Source organism: Scyliorhinus torazame, chromosome 2 (genome assembly GCF_047496885.1).
Source record: "Scyliorhinus torazame isolate Kashiwa2021f chromosome 2, sScyTor2.1, whole genome shotgun sequence".
In the NCBI taxonomy this organism is placed as follows: Eukaryota; Metazoa; Chordata; class Chondrichthyes; order Carcharhiniformes; family Scyliorhinidae; genus Scyliorhinus; species Scyliorhinus torazame.
Window position 1 is genome coordinate 266286452 of NC_092708.1, and position 17555 is coordinate 266304006.

General features: G+C 49.6%; 1 protein-coding gene across 4 annotated transcripts in view; it reads right to left on the bottom strand.

Annotated features, from left to right (window-relative positions):
* Positions 1 to 17555, bottom strand: part of exd1 (exonuclease 3'-5' domain containing 1) — an 86043-nt gene that overhangs the window by 46856 nt on the left and 21632 nt on the right. For 3 of the 4 annotated variants that reach the window (XR_011937453.1, XM_072486812.1, XM_072486826.1), the window contains exons 5-6: positions 11618 to 11682; positions 617 to 703 (exon numbers count right to left, since the gene is read on the bottom strand). Coding sequence is in view for 3 of the 4 variants with exons in the window: in XM_072486812.1 (XP_072342913.1) it covers positions 617 to 703; positions 11618 to 11682 (152 nt within the window). In the remaining variant the exon portion in view is untranslated. The remainder of the gene's footprint in view (positions 1 to 616; positions 704 to 11617; positions 11683 to 17555) is intronic. The other variant, XM_072486835.1, reaches the window with a different exon arrangement.

The following is a 17555-nucleotide window of genomic DNA, read 5'->3' on the forward strand; positions in this document are numbered from 1 at the left end:
GCATCCTGAGCTTCAAGTCCGAAAACAAATCCCCCCCCCTCCCCCAAGTACACACATATATATATATATATATATATATATATATTTTTTTTTAAAAATAAAAATCGAATTGGGAAATAAAATGGAGGAGAAGCTGTCCTTATTGGACTGCATGCTTCCAAGGCTCCAGAAAACATGAAGATAAAAGTAAATTACTCCAGATGCTGGAATCTGAAACAAAAACAGAAAATACTGGACCATCTTAGCAAGTCTGAAGCATCTATGGTGAGAAAAGGAAGCTAATGAGTCTGAAAACATGCATTCAACCAAAGTTCCTAGTGGTGCCTGCATGCTGCTCATTCTCTTCAGTGTGCAGCATGGAAGGGACAGGATGGACCTGGGAGATTAGGCCTAAGCATTTTAGTTGGAAATGTAACAAATAAGGTGCTCTAAATGAACACAAGCAAATGCAGTAAAGAAGTTAGCTAATATGGTCTTTTCAGGCAGATACTTGAGGATAAGGATAAACATGGAGCCTGAACCTTTAATAAGTATCTTAAAAAATAGATGATAATTAAATAATGGTATTTTGGAATGTAATGACTGCCCAGGCACTGACACAGGGCTGGAACAGTACCTGTATCAAACACAGCTTTCCAAAACGGCAGATATCAATTCCTTCCACTGCAACCCCAATGACACTTTGCTGTTTAATGTGGAAGATCTGCAAGGAATCAGACAGAAGACACAATGCTTTAAAAATTAACATTTGAACTCTCAGCTATGCCAATCTCTCTTCAGTGAGAAAGCCAAGCAAAATTTACTTCAAGCTGCGACCAGGCTATTATGTCCACCCACTAGCCAGGAGTGGGTGAGGCACAAGAAACTTTGGCGTACCTTTTCCTGTTCCAAAATCTCCTGCACCGGAAAACTCACGGGTAATGAAAAACAGTATGGGTTCAATTATCCATCAAAAGTCCCCTCTTGAGCTATGAGAGGAAATGATTGCTATGCTCTCAGCATTATCACGATGGAACCAGGATGTAGTGCTGTGCAACAGTATTGCTCAAATAATTCTTCCAAGTCTGCTCTATTGTCTCAACAGCAATGCTGAATGCTTGATTTATGATCCAGACTTCATAAATACCTGACATGGCAGGTATAATGGAGTTGGGAACATGCAAACGTTAAAACTTAGCCCACGTTCAAAAGGTGGCTTGGCAGCCTCCCCTGCTGGCAGAATGAGACTCTGCCATTAAAGCATGTTACAACAGCTTACATTTAAGCAGCACCTTTAACATAGTAAAATATCCCAAGGCACTTCACAGGAGTGTAATCAACAAACTTCGATATCAAGTCACAAAAGTTTTAGAGTGTTTTAAATGAGTAAAAAGCAGAGATATTTATGAACACAATTCCAAAGTTTGGTACCTCTATAGCTAAAAGCATGGCAACCATTGGTGGAATGATTAAAAGAGATGTAGAAGAGATCAGAATTGGGGAGTGCAGAGATCTCATAGCGTTGTGAGCGGTTAGTCAGTGGTGAAGCCATGAGAGTTGAAAACGTGATTCTTTTTAAATAAAGGTGTGGACGCAGAGCCAATACAAGTCAGCTTATACAGGGTTGATGGGTGAAGGGGAATTGGTCTGAGTTAGGATATGGGCAACAGAGTTTTGGATGAACTCGAAGTTTATTGAGGGTGCAGGTAGGAAGCTGGCCAGGAAAGTATGGAATAAGTCGAGTCAACAGACAATAGACACATGGATGGGGGAATTCAGTAGATACGTTGAGACGAGGGATAAGATCAGGAATGTTATGGATGTGGAAGTAGGCAGTTTTTGGTTTTGGAGCATAAATGTTGCCAGCTCTTCTCAGGCTCAGAAAGCAAAACGACGACAGCAATTAACTGGAACACAGGACCTGGTTCAGAGATTGGCTATCGAGCAGTTCGCTCTCCTGAAAGTCAGTTCTCTGCTGTTAATCTCTCACTACTCTTTACCGGTGGCTTCAGCCCCCTAAGATCCATCGAGGTAACATGAGGCACAGGTGAGTAATTGGTTGGGAAATAAGAGACAGTGTAAGGATAAAGGATTATTCTTGATCAGTGGGATGTGACAAGTGCTGTCTCCCAGAAATTGCACTGTGCCCTCAGCTTTTCACCATAATGATTTGAATGACGAATGAAGAGAAGCATGTCAAGTTTCAGATGACATTAAGGCACAGTAAGATGAGAGAATGAAAGCAAATGCTACAAAAGGGAAAAAGACAGATTAACGGAGTGAGTAAAATTACAACATATGAAGTTTAATGTGAGACAATCCACATTGAGACAAAAGGGATTTTTTTTCGTTTTAATTGTGTGAAGTTCACTGAAAAATAACATGGGCACAAAAGATAATCTCAAAGGCTAATGAATCGTTTCAAAAGGCTAGACATTCAAAAGTAAGGCATCAGTTGTACAGAGCCTTTATCAAGTCCCATCTGAAGTACTGCATTCAATCTTGGGCACCAACCCTAAGGGATGATACATTATCTTAAGGGGTATGGAGCAGAATCACTTTTGTAAGGGCCACGAAGAATCCAGCACGAGTTTTAAGGATACAAAATAATAACGTTTATTTACTATAACGATATATACATAACAGTAGCAGTAACTTCCCTTGCTACCTTCTCCTTCCTGCTGGTTCCTGAACTGGCCAGCTTATTTATACTAGGAGTTTCTCCGCCCCCCTCATTGGGGAAGTTCATACTCCCATAGGATTGTGGGATAGTCATTAGTCCCCAGCCAATCGTAAGTAGGCAGGTTATAACATCCCTCCCCCCCCAAAGTCCAAGGAATCCACCGAAGACCCTGGCGAAGGAAGGCGTCGAACTCGTTTGGCCGCAGGCCGGGCGCCATTTGCACGCGGCGCTGGATCAGGCGGCGTATAACGAGACGGAGACTGGCGCTTCCGTGATGAACGGCGCGGTTGTACATCCACTGCCTGTGGACCCGAGGATTCCCCCTCGGATTCATCCTGTGTCTCCATCTCGGAGTCAGAGTCTGCTGCCTCCGTCATATCAGCGTCTCTATCTCCATTCGGTCCCGTAACGACCTGCGCAGGCTTCGAGTGAGGCACCAGTGGAAGATTTTGAGGACTACCTTCCCTTGTCTCTGGTCTTTGCCGCTGTTGAACTGAGCTCCGGGGGTGGGGAATCTTTTGAGGGGATGATCTTCTGGACCGGACGTGGTCTACATGTTTTCGCTGGAGACGACCCTGGGCTTGCACTTGGTACGATATAGGGCCTGTTTGGCGAAAGATTACACCAGGAACCCATTGGGCACCACCAGCAAAATTCCGCACGAATACTGGGTCACCGGGCGCAAGCTGCCGAATCGGACGATGCCGAGACAATCCCGGTCCCTGCCGTTCAGGTGTGCGGCGTACTTTTGCGCCAATGTCCGGGAAGACCATACTAAGGCGGGTGCGAAGTCTTCGGCCCATTAGGAGTTCTGCGGGAGCTACCCCAGTCACTGCATGGGGGGGTGGTCCTGTACATAAACAAAAAACGAGCCAGTCTCGTGCCCATTGATCCGGAAGACTGCTTCTTTAGGCCTCTTTTGAATGTTTGCACTGCACGCTCTGCCAACCCATTTGAAGCCGGGTAGTAAGGGGCAGTGCGGATATGGCGGATGCCGTTCATCTTTGTAAACCTAGCAAACTCCTCACTCATGAATGGAGTGCCATTATCCGTGACCAGCACCTCGGGGAGGCCATGCGTACTAAATGATAAACGCATCTTTTCAATTGTTGCGCAGGACGTTGTCCCCTGCATCTTATGCACCTCCAGCCATTTGGACTGGGCGTCAATTAGTAGGAGGAACATGGATCCCTGAAAAGGGCCTGCGAAATCTGCATGTAAGCGTGCCCAAGGCCGCCCTGGCCATTCCCAGTGATGTAGGGGCGCTGCCGGCGGATGCTTCTGATGCTCCTGGCAAATGGAGCAGTTTTGGGCCACCTTCTCAATGTCGGTGTCGAGGCCTGGCCACCAGACATAACTCCGGGCCAACATTTTCATCTTGGTCACGCCCGGATGCCCATTGTGCAAGTCTGATAATATCAGCTCCTGGCCTTTTTCCGGGACAATCACACGCGTCCCCCAGAAGAGGATGCCGTCTTCCAGGCTGAATTCTGACAGCTTGGAGGAAAATGCCCGCAACTCGCCTGGGAGCTGTCTATGCTGCCCACCATACAGGACTATGTGCCGAACCTTTGACAAGACTGGCTCCGTCTGGGTCCACTCACGGATCTGTGATGCCGTGACAGGCAAGGTGTCCATAAAATTTAGGGTTGCAACCACCTCACTGGTCGTGGGGGTCGACATGGGGCCGGTCGATAAAGGCAATCGGCTCAGTGCGTCGGCATTTGCTATCTGCGTACCTGGTTTGTGCTCCTGAGAATACTCATATGCAGCAAGCAACAAAGCCCAGCGCTGGATCCGTGCAGAAGCAATGGCCGGTATTGGCTTATCCTCTCTGAAGAGTCCCAGCAGGGGCTTATGATCAATCACGATAGTGAAATGGCGGCCGTACACATACTGGTGGAAGCGTTTCACCACGAAAACCACTGCCAGGCCCCCCTCCTCGATCTGCGCGTACTTTTTCTCCGCTGCAGTCCATGTGCGGGAGGCGAAAGCTATCGGTCGCTCAGCCCCGTTCTCCATCTTGTGGGACAGGACAGCCCCAATACCATACGGGGATGCATCACATGTGACGAGCAAAGGCTTTCCCGGATCATAGTGGGTTAGTAACCCAGACGACGACAATTGTTGCTTTACCCACCGGAAAGCGGTTTCTTGCGGCTGACCCCAAACCCAGGTGTGATTTTTCTTTAGCAGCAGGTGCAAGGGGGCCAGCGTTGTTGCCAGATTGGGGAGGAACTTCCCGTAATAGTTTACGAGATCGAGAAAAGAACGAAGATGCGAAGTGTCAGTCGGGGTGGGGGCATGTTGAATTGCACGCACCTTCTCTGCGACGGGGTGCAGATCCTCGCGGTCCACCCGATAACCTAGCTAGACTACTTCTTTTGCCTGAAATACGCACTTTGTGTGACGTAAACGGACTCCAGCCTCCGAAAGGCGTCTAAGGACAGCCTCCAGATTTTCCAAATGCTCTTGCTCCGACGTCCCTGTAATCAACACGTCATCTAGGTAGACAGCCACACGTGGTAAACCTCTCAAAATGCCCTCCATAACAGGTTGAAAAATTGCGCAGGCAGAGGATACTCCAAAGGGCAACCGTGTATATTCATACAGGCCCCGGTGTGTGTTAATTGTTACATATGGTCGGGAGGCAGGGTCCAGCTCCAACTGCAGGTAGGCGTGACGCATATCTAATTTTGTGAATGAGAGTCCACCTGCAAGTTTCGCGTAGAGATCCTCTATGCGAGGCATTGGGTATCGGTCGAGTCGGGAAACTGTATTCACTAAGTTTATAGTCGCCACACAAGCGAACTGTGGCATCTGGCTTCATTACTGGTACAATTGGTGCTGCCCAGTCAGCAAAACGGACGGGCCTGATAATACCCAAACTCTCCAAACGAGTGAGCTCCCCTTCTACCTTCTCGAGCAAAGCGTAAGGCATTGGGCGCGCCCGGAAATAGCGCGGCGTGGCTCCTGGTTCAACTTGGATACGGGCTACGGCCCCTTTTATTTTCCCCAAACCAGGCTGGAATACCTCTGGGTATCGTCCTAGCACCTCAGTCAACCCTCCAGAAACTGTTTGGAGGATGTGCTGCCATTGCAACCGCAAATGGCGCAACCAGTCCCGACCCAACAGGCTGGGCCCATGGCCACGCACTACGATAAGTGGGAAACGCCCCTCCTGGCGTCCATAGACAACAGGGGTCATTGTAGTTCCTGCAATGTCCAGTGGTTCCCCCGTGTAGGTGGCCAACCTGGCCTGCGAGTCAGTTAATGTAAGGGTCTGTATACCCTGCTTGATGCGGTCGAATGTCCTCTGGGCGATCACGGAGACCGCTGCGCCAGTATCCAACTCCATCTCCAGCGGGTGGCTATTGACCCGTACTGTCACCTTAATGGGGGCCACACGGGGAGCTGCCACACAATGCAGCTGCAGGCAGTCGTCCTCCGTCTCCATGTCCTCAGGAGTGGTCGCCGCAGGTTCATCCACATGGAAGGTACGGCCTCTGGGCTGGTCCCAGTTTCGGTTGGAACGACGGCGCCTCTGGCGTCCCCAGGACCGCCGTCCGCGACGGGGTCGGCGCCTACAAGTCTGACACGGACATGGCTCCTCATCCATTGGCTCTGGAGAAGGCTCCCTTCGGGGAGGAATGTCCGATGGCCACTGGCGTCGGTCCGGTCGTTGCCTCGCCCAAGGTACCGCAGGAGTGCGGGGGGACGTTTTTGGGCGGAAAGGGTTGCGCCCCAAGGCATGCACTTCCATTCCCTGTAGCTCCTGTACTCCTCGCTCTGCGCTCTCTCGGGACAAGACTATTTGTATTGCCTGTTGAAAAGTCAATGTTGGCTCCGCTAACAACTTTCTCTGGGTGGCCGCATTGTTAATACCGCAAACCAAACGGTCGCGTAACATTTCTGACAAGGTCTCACCATAGTCACAGTATTCTGCAATCCCGCGTAGCCTGGATAAAAAAAAAAATCGGCAAGGGATTCTCCAGGGGTATTAAACCGGTAACGCTGGACTATCATGGACGGGGTTGGGTTAAAGTGTTGCCCCACTATATTCACAAGTTCGTCAAACGTTTTGGTGTCCGGCGCAGCTGGGTACGTAAGGCTCCTAATCACCCCAAATGTATGCGGCCCGCAGGCGGTGAGCAATATGACCACCTGGCGCTCGTTTTCAGTGATATTGTTTGCCCGGAAATAGTAACGCATCCGTTGTGTGTACTGGTTCCAGCTTCCCAGCGCAGCATCAAAAACATCCAAACGTCCGTACAGAGGCATGGTATAATAGAAAACAACTTCCAACCTGTATCCAACAAAAATCCAGGGAGGTGGCTTCAGCAGTGTAGACAGCTATTCACTTTTACCTTCGTCGCCAGTTTTGTAAGGGCCACGAAGAATCCAGCACGAGTTTTAAGGATACAAAATAATAACGTTTATTTACTATAACAATATATACATAACAGTAGCAGTAACTTCCCTTGCTACCTTCTTCCTGCTGGTTCCTGAACTGGCCAGCTTATTTATACTAGGAGTTTCTCCGCCCCCCTCATTGGGGAAGTTCATACTCCCATAGGATTGTGGGATAGTCATTAGTCCCCAGCCAATCGTAAGTAGGCAGGTTATAACAATCACCATACCAGGGCTTAAAGAAATAAATTGTGAGGATAAACTTGGCTTGTATTCTTGTGTTTAGAAGGTTGAGTGGCGATACGAGTTGATCTGGGTGCTTAAAACTATTTCTTTTGCAGGGAATTTAGAACAAAGCAGCATAATTTTAAAATTAGAGCCAGCCCATCCAGGAATTAAATCAGAAAGCATAACCATCCCCACAAAGGTTAGTGGAAATCAGGAACTCGATCCCTCAAAATGACTGGGTCAGTTGGAGTTTTCAAGATGGAGACTGATGCAATTTTGTTGGGCAAGGATATCGTGGAGCATGGAATAAAGTTGCCAAAATGCAGTTAAGATACAAAGTGGGTGCGAGGATTGCTCTCTTTGGGGCATCCGTTCCATAGAGGAATTCCGCCATGGAAGCTCAGACAGAAAACGCAAGGGCCGAGTGAACTTTTCCAGCTGGTGGCATTGCCTGGTGCAGTTTCCCTCCAAAGACAAATTCCGCCATGGAAGCTCGGACAGAAAACGCAAGGGCCAAGGGAACTTTCCCAGCTACTGTCACTGCCTGGTGCAGTTTCTCAATTCCTTTATCCTTGATTCGAGCCAAATAGATTCTGTCCTTGACACCTCTGGGACGTTCGCTTTCTCCAACACAGTACTGCTTTCCTTTATCAATACCACCAGTGTTTCCGCCCTCCCTTTCTATCTTTCTGAACACCCTGCATCCAGGAATATTTAACAAACAGTCCTGCCCTTCTTTGTGCCAGCCACATCATATTTCCACCAGTAAATGTGCCTGCAATTTACCAATCGTATTTAAAAAAAATATTTTATTCAAAATTTCCCATTTTATACATTAAAAAAAATACAAAACAATGAAACAGAAAACCCCCCACCAATACACATACAACCCCTAAAACCTATCCTAACCCCTCCCAAAACTTACCCCTTTCCCCACCGACTCAGCAACTAACGGTGACCAGCTCCTTGAAATACACAATAAACGGCTCTCATCTCCGGTAAATCCCCTCAATTGATCTCCTCAGTGTACTTTTGTTGGAACTCCATCAGATCTCCCAGCCACAATGAGGCACTGGGCAGAGAAGCAGACCTCCATGCCAAGACATCGGCCCCGTGCCGGTCTGCAGCTCCGGCAAATCTGACACCCCAAATATGGCCACTAAAGGACAGGGCACCAGTTCAATTTTCAGAATCGCCGACATGGTGCCAAAGACGGAGACCTAAAGACCCATAAGCTTGGGGCAAGACCGGAACCCCCTGAACAGCGCTCAGACTTATCTTCCACCCCTGCAAAGAAATGCCTCATTTCAGACCAGTGTTTTTCAAACTTTTTTCCCCCAGAACCCAGTTTTACTAACTGGTCGATCTTCACCACCCACCATTTTTGCTTAGATGTGACAGGTGAGCCTGCTTGATCTTCACGATATCATGTGCTTTGTCATTCATTCAATGTTACATTTCTGCTAAGGACTTCAGCTGATCATTTTTTTTTAAAAAAAGTATTTTTATTTCAATTTTCAAACATTTTACAATAACAAAAAAGCCTACCCAGCATATGAAACCCCCAACACAATAACCAACCCCCCTCCGAATGGCCGACGGTGATCAGCTCTCCAAAATGTAAAATGAACAAACCCCAACTATTGTGGAACCCATCATTCGCCACCCTCAGGGCAAATTTCACCTTCTCCAGTGATAAGAACTCCATTAGGATCCCCCAGCCATGACGAGGCACGGGGTGGAGAAGCAGTCCTCCACCCCGACAGAACCGCCTGCGAGTAATCAGCGAGGCAAAAGCTAACACATCTGCCTACACACTTGTCTGCAACTCTGGCAGGTCCGATACCCCGAATATGGCCCCCAGGAACCAGGCTCCATGTCTTCATGTAAGACTGCTGACACGATGCTTAAAAAATGACCTCCAAAACCTTTCCAGCTTCGCACAAGACCAGAACATGGTTAGCAGGGCACTTCCCTCTCCCCCATCAACTTGGCGAACATGTCCACAAAGTACTCGGTCGGCCTCAGTCCCTCTACCGCCTCAGGCAAGCCCACGATTCTCAAGCTAAGTCTCCATGACCTGTTCTCCAGATCCTCCAATTTTGTTTTTAAGCCTTCATTGCTCTCCACCACCGTCTGCAGCTCCTCACCCATTGAGGTGAACTGGTGGCTATGCTGCGGCAATGCCTCCTTGACCCCCTTCATCTTCTTTCCTTTCTCCCACGCCTCCATCGATGTCTTCGTCAAAGACGCCTTTATCGGGGCAAGCGTCTCCTCCACCCACTCCTTGAGCGAGATCATCTCTCTTTGATGCACCTCTAGATGTTTGGTGAATAGCCTTTCAAACTCCCCCGATACCAACTCAGTAAGAGTGCCAATGGTAATGGGAGCGGCCCCAGCTGACAAACCAGCACCCGCCATCTTCCCACCTGCTGGATTCACAGCAGCACTCGCCAGCGGACCTTCGCTCACCTGCTTCCTTCCCTGACCTTTCTTCAAGAACTTTGACATTCCTCCAGTTCCTTAGAACTTCCCACACCAGATGATCCAAAAAGTACCCGAGACCGAGGCATAAAGGTTCAAAAATCGAAGACTCTAGCAGGAGCCACCCAACGTGCGACCTCCGCCTACATGCTGCCGCAGGATGTCCATTCAGCTGATGATTTAAGTTCTCAAAACAAAAAATGTTTTGATTGCAGTTTTTCATTTTATACACTGTATGGTAGACAAGGCTATATGCATCGGGTGCAACATACAAGAAATTTCCATTAGTATCGACCCCCCCCTTTTTTTTGTTGTTGCTTGAAGATATTTTCTTGGGTCTCATATTATACAATGGGCAAGTGTCATGTATTTAAATACGTGCGGTTCTCCCCCCCCCCCCCACCCTGGTCGATTTGCCCCATCCCCTCTCCTCTCCATCCTGTTTTTGGTGTTTCTTTAGGGGTTCAGTTCATTTGTGGCCTTGCTTTATACCCGGATACCCATTTCGCCCATTCTGCAGCCTCCTCCTTCTCTCTGGCCTCCTCTCTACCCCCTCTGTTCCTTGTAGTTTCTTTGTCTCCTGTGTGCACCCCCCACTATTGGCTGTTGGCTTTTAACAGGTCCTTGAACAAGTTGGTGAATGGCCTCCATGTTTTATGGAAGCCCAGTCTGACCCTCAGATAGCAAATTTGATCTTCTCCAGGTGGAGAAATTCCGACAGGTCTGCCAGCTAGTCTACAACAGTGGGTGGTGCTGATCAGACTGCTGAGCAGGATTCTTCGACAGGTGATTAGGGAAGCAAAGGCAAGGGCATCGGCCCCCTTCCCCATGAATAGTTCTGGCTGGTCCTATACCCCGAAGAATGTCACTCTCGCGCACTGCCACTGTCGCGGGTGGCTCCACCCTCAACTTTGCCCAGAATCCGACACGTCTGGGACATGCCCAGAACATGTGGGTGTGATTGGCAGGCCCCTCCTGGCACCGTTCACATTTGTCCTCTACCTCCGGGAAGAACCTGCTCATTCGGGTTCTTGTCAGGTGCGCTCTGTGCACCACTTTCAGTTGCATGAGGCGGAGCCTTGCACAAGTGGAAATGTAGTTGACCTGTTTGTTCAGTGCTTCCCTCGAATCCCCACCCTATTTCCATCCCTAGTGCTTCTTACCATTTCCCCCCATGTTTCTTCCAGTGGGGAGTGTGCGCTTTCTGTCGTCCGTACAGGTCCCCACAGTTCCTCCCTCCCAGATTACCCGCATCCAATAGCTTCTCTAGCATTGTGTGTCTTGGGGTCCATGGGTATGCTGTCATTTCCTTGTGGAGAAATGATCTTAACCTGTAGGTGACGAAGACTGTTCCAGTTAGGTAACTGCAATCTCTATCAGTTCTTCCAAGGTTGCTAGCCTGTCCTCTGTGTAAGCATCTCTAACAGTCAGGGTCCCCCGTCCTGTCTCCACCTCTTCAAGGTGGCATCTAGCATGGCTGGCGCGAACTTGTGATTGCCGCATGAGGTAAGCAACAGATATTCTTCACAGTCATACAGCTTTCCATGCTTACCATTAAGGACGAAAAAAAATAAGGAATGCCATGCAGCTCAAAATGCAAGGTTGACTGTTGTTCAGTGGTTCTATAATCCAGGAATTAAATGAGGGCAGAGGTAAAAATTAACTTGAAATAGAATTAAAAACCAGATTACCATCAATTTACTCAAAGCTGGATGGGAACATTCCTGCTGCCCACTCCCTATTTTACTGAACAAACAACATCCTATTTCATTGTGACAGTCAGTGCCAAATCAGTCTTCTGAGAGAGAAAGGCAACTGTACTAGTGAACTTACAGCAGGACCAAACTTTTGGTGAAATTGGTCGATGAGTATGTATTCCAAACTTTCATCCTCCAACTCTGCAAGACATCAACAGCAGTTACAAATACAAATGCTTAACTTGTAATACACACAAAGACTACACTGAACTGCACCAACTGTTTGGGGGAAGGGAGAAATGTATCATCTCATGTTGTTCATCTTTCAAGATTATCTTTTTTTCTAGCTGACTTGTAGAAATACTTGTCTCAAAGATTTACTCCACTAAGTCTTATTGATCCAATTATCCTTTTAGGTACTGAGTGAATTTTATCTTTCAATTTTGGTCCAAGGCCCAGGTGAGTACGAGGTTACTTGGTTCAATGGTATATGGAGAGCGATTCACAAAGTAAACAGAATGGCAAATGACAGATGACACATCAAATTGGTACAGTGTTTTGCTTATGTCATGCCTTGAATACCTTGTTCAGCTGTGGTCCCAAGGGAGAGTCAAGCCCTGGACGTAGTTGAGACAAGAGCAACAGATTGCTCTCCTATGTCAGAGGGTTGAATTATGAAAGATTGAAAAAACATGAACTTTTTGGTGACTGTGGGTTGACCTCAAAACGTTTCAGGGCTCATAAACAGGATAGGAATGGTAACACTACTTCAAACTAAACCACAGTACAAAAACAACAGGAAAACTAGTGAAGCCAGGTTTATCTCAGGAAGTTCATCCTCACATGACTGCTCAACAGACACTGATTTGCACAGCTACTGATCCCCTGGAACACAATAATAGCTTGTGAAGCCAAGTTTAGGCTGAAAATAAATTAAACATATAATAATTTAAGTTAAACAGAAACTTGAATCTATTCCTGGGTCAAAAGCACAAATCAGCACCAATGAGAAGACTCCTTGAAATTCGGAATTTAGACTGAGAAATTATTAATATATGAATTAGGAACAGTAGTAGGCCAGTCGGCCCTAGAGCCTACTCCGTAATTCAATAAGACATGGCTGACCATATTATAATTCTAATCCCCGATAATCTTTCACCCGTTACTCAAAAACCTATCGAGCTCTGCCTTAAAAATATTCAGAGGGACTTCCGGTTGCGGCGATGACCAGCTAAGGCGCATGTTTCGGCACCTCCCGTTTCAGCGGACGGTTGGGCTCTTATCGGGAGCCCCAACGGAAATTTCTTACGGCCAAACCCAGTGTGAGGCGACAAAGGAAGGAGTCCCCCCGGGTGTGGATGGAAAGAAGCGATAGTAGTGGCCAGATTGCGGAGGATCCTCTGGAGCAACGGCAGAGAAGAGAAGGGAGAAGCAAGATGGCGGCTGAGGGAGCCCAGATGGTATGGGGCCCGGAACAGCAGGAGTTCCTCCGACGATGTGTGGAGGAGCTCAAGAAGGAGGTGCTGGCGCCGATGTTGCTGGCGATTGAGGGATTGAAGGAGACGCAAAAGACCCAGGCGATGGAACTCCGTGGAGTGAAGGCAAAGGCAGCCGAAAATGAAGACGAGATACAGGCCTTGGTGGCGAAGACGGAGACGCACGAGGCACTACATAAGAGGTGCATAGAAAGGCCGGAAGCCCTGGAAAATAGCTCGAGGAGGAAGAATCTACGGATTTTGGGTCTACCCGAAGGGACAGAGGGAGCTGATGTTGGGGCGTATGTGAGTACGATGCTCCATACTTTAATGGGAGCTGAGGCCCTGATGGGCCCCCTGGAAAGTGGAGGGAGCGTACCGGGTCCTCGTGAGAAGACCAAAGGCAGGGGAAATATCGCGAGCAATAGTGGTGAGGTTCCACCGCTACAAGGCAGGGAGATGGTCCTGAGATGGGCTAAGAAGACACGGAGTAGCAGGTGGGAGAACGCGGTGATCCGCGTGTATCAAGATTGGAGTGCGGAGGTGGCGAGAAGGAGGGCGAGTTTCAATCGGGCCAAGGCGGTGCTCCACAGGACGAAAATAAAATTTGGAATGCTGCAGCTGGCAAGACTGTGGGTTACACACCAGGGCAAACACCACTATTTTGAGACAGCAGAGGAGGCGTGGACATTTATTCAAGAAGAGAAGTTGGACTAGATTTGAGAAATTGATGTTTGGAAAGAAGTAGTGAGGTGGTGGCAAAGAAATGCAAAGGGGGGAGAGGGGGGAGGGTTTATCTGTAAAAATGTTAGACTGGAGAATTTTTTTCTCTCTCTTCGCCCCCCCCCCCGGGTTTTTTCCCCGCACTATGGAAATTGCAGCGGGAAAAATGGGCACAGGAAGGAAGGGGGCCTCACACGCAGGGAGGCCAAGGGTAAACGGGGGAAGCCGAGGTCAGCCAGAGTTTGCTGACTCCCGGAAGCAATATGGGGGGAGCAATCAAGCTAGAAGGGAATCTAGCGGGGGGGGGGGGGGGGCACGGACAACTGGGTTGCTGCTGCTGAGGGTAAGGGGGAACTGGTACGGGATGGGATGGTCGGGCGCCGTCTGGGGGACAAACGGGTGCGTGGGACCCGGGTGAGGAGCTGGTTTAAAAAAAGGGGCTGGCTAGTCGACGATGGGGGGGGGGGGGGGGGTAAAGGGCCACCCAACCCGGTTGATCACGTGGAACGTGAGAGGGCTGAATGGGCCGATTAAGAGGGCAAGGGTATTTGCGCACCTAAAGAGACTGAAGGCGGATGTGGTTATGCTTCAGGAGACGCACCTGAAATTGGCAGATCAGGCCAGATTAAGGAAAGAATGGGTGGGACAGGTATTCCACTCAGGCTTAGATACGAAAAATAGAGGGGTGGCAATACTGGTGGGGAAACGGGTATCATTTGAGGCTAAGACCATAGTGGTGGACAGTGGGGGCAGGTACATGATGGTGAGTGGCAGATTGCAAGGTGAGGCGGTGGTGCTGGTGAACGTATATGCCCCGAACTGGGATGACGCAGGTTTTATGAAGCGTATGTTGGGGCGCATCCCGGACCTAGAGATGGGAAATTTGCTAATGGTGGGGGGGGGGCTTCAACACGGTGCTGGACCGGTCCAGATCTAGGACCGGGAGGAGGCCGGCAGTGGCCAAGGTGCTTAAGGGGTTTATGGAGCAGATGTGAGGAGTAGATCCTTGGAGATTTGCTAGAGCGAGGAATAAAGAGTTTTCCTTCTTCTCTCACGTCCATAAAGTATACTCCCGGATAGACTTTTTTGTCCTGGAATGGCGCTGATCCCGAAAGTGGTAGGAACGGAATATTCGGCTATAGCCGTTTCAGATCTCGCCCCACACTGGGTGGATCTGGATCTAGGAGAGGAGAAGGAGCAGCGCCCACTTTGGAGATTAGACATGGGACTGTTGGCAGACAAGGGGGTATGTGGAAGGGTGAGGGGATGTATTGAAAGATACCGAGGTGTCAATGATGATGGAGTGGTCCAGGTGGGAGTAGTATAGGAGGCCCTGAAGGCGGTGGTTAGGGGGGGAGCTGATTTCCATAAGAGCCCACAAGGGGAAAGAAGAGGGTAAAGAAAGGGAGAGACTGATCGGGGAGATTCGGAGGGTGGATAGGCAATATGCGGAGGCCCCGGATGAAGGGCTATACAGGGAAAGACGGAGACTAGACGGAGTTTGACCTGCTGACCACGGGTAAGGCGGAGACGCAGTGGAGGAAGGCACAGGGAATACAATACGAATACGGGGAAAAGGCGAGCCGATTGCTGGCCCAACAACTTAGGAAGAGGGGGGCGGCGAGAGAGATCGGAGGAGTTAGGGACGGGGAGGGAAGGATGGAGCAGAGAGCGGGGAGGGTGAACGGGGTGTTTAAGTCATTTTATGAGAGGCTGTATAAGTCCCAACCCCCCAGAGGGGAAAGAGGAAATGATACACTTCCTGGACCAGCTGGAGTTCCCGAGGGTTGAGGGGCAGGAGGTGGCAGGTTTGGGAGCGCAGATTGAGGTGGAGGAGGTGATTAAAGGAATCGGGAACATGCAGGCAGGAAAGGCCCCGGGACCAGATGGGTTCCCGGTGGAATTTTACAGGAAATATGTGGACCTACTGGCCCCACTCCTGGCGAGAACCTTCAATGAGGCTAAGGAAAGGGGGACACTACCCCCGACAATGTCGGAGGCGACGATATAGTTGATCCTGAAACGAGACAAAGACCCGCTGCAGTGCGGGTCATACAGGCCCATCTCCCTCCTAAATGTAGATGCCAAGTTACTAGCCAAAGTGATGGCGACAAGGATAGAGGACTGTGTCCCAGGGGTGGTACATGGCGACCAGACAGGGTTTGTTAAAGGGAGGCAATTGAATGCCAATATACGAAGGTTGCTGGGGGTGATGATGATGCCCCCACCGGAGGGGGAGGCGGAGATAATGGTGGCGATGGATGCAGAGAAGGCATTTGATAGAGTGGAGTGGGATTTGGATTTGGAGGGGTTCATCAGATGGGTTCAGCTCCTGTACGGGGCCCCGGTGGCAAGTGTGATTATGAACAGGCAACGATCAGACGACATCCGACTATATAGGGGCACAAGACAGGGGTGCCCCCTGTCCCCGTTACTGTTCGCGTTGGCAATCGAGCCACTGGCCAGAGCGCTGAGGGGCTCTAAGAAGTGGAGGGGGGTGCTCAGGGAAGGAGAGGAACATCGGGTGTCATTATATGCGGATGATTTGCTGCTATATATGGCGAACCCAGTGGAGGGGATGCCAGAGATAATGCAGACACTCAGGGAGTTTGGAGAGTTCTCGGGGTATAAATTGAATATGGGAAAGAGTGAACTTTTTGTGATGCACCCCGGGGAACAGGGCAGGGGGATAGACGATTTGCCGCTGAGGAGAGTAGCAAGGGATTTTCGATATCTAGGGATCCAGGAACTGGGGAACCTTGCATAAACTTAACTTGACGCGACTGGTAGAGCAGATGGAGGAGGACTTTAGGAGGTGGGACATGGTGCCCCTGTCATTGGCAGGCAGGGTGCAGGCGGTTAAAATGGTGGTCCTCCCGAGGTTTCTTTTTGTGTTTCAGTGCCTCCCCACACTGATTACAAAGGCCTTTTTCAAGAAAGTGGACAGGAGTATTATGAGCTTTGTGTGGGCTGGAAAGACCCAGAGGGTAAAGAGGGGGTTCCTGCAGCGCAGTAGGGACAGAGGGGGACTGGCACTGCCGAGTCTGAGTGACTATTATTGGGCCGCCAACATGTCCATGATATGTAAGTGGATGAGGGAAGAAGGGGCGGCGTGGAAAAGGCTGGAGATGGCGTCCTGTAAGGGAAGAAGTTTAAAAGCACTGGCGACGGCGCCGTTACCGTTCCCCCCGAAAAAATACACCACAAACCCAGTAGTGGGGGCGACTTTGAAGATTTGGGGGCAGTGGAGACGACATAGGGGAGTGACAGGTGCCTCGGTGTGGTCCCCGATAAGGAACAATCACAGGTTTGTCCCGGGGAGGATAGATGGGGGATTCCAATCTTGGCAGCGAGCAGGAATTGGGAAGTTGAAGGACTGGTTCTTGGACGGGACATTCGCGAGTTTGGGAGCATTGGTAGAAAAATACGGGTTGCCACCTGGGAATGCCTTCCGATATATGCAAGTGAGGGCATTTGCGAGGCAACAGGTGAGGGAATTTCCGCAAGGGATCCAGGACAGAGTGATTTCGGGGGCATGGGTCGGTGAAGGTAAAGTGTCCGATATATACAGGGAAATGAGAGACGAGGGGGAGACGATGGTAGAGGAGCTGAAGGGTAAATGGGAGGAGGAGCTGGGGAAGAGATTGAGGAGGGACTGTGGGCAGATGCCCTAAGTAGTGTAAATTCCTCGTCCTCGTGTGCCAGGCTTAGTCTGATCCAATTCAAGGTTGTACACAGGGCGCATATGACGGGAGCAAGGCTGAGTAGATTTTTTGGAGTGGAGGATAGGTGCGGGAGGTGCGTGGGAAGCCCGGCGAACCACACTCACATGTTTTGGTCATGTCCGGTATTGCATGGGTTCTGGGTAGGTGTGGC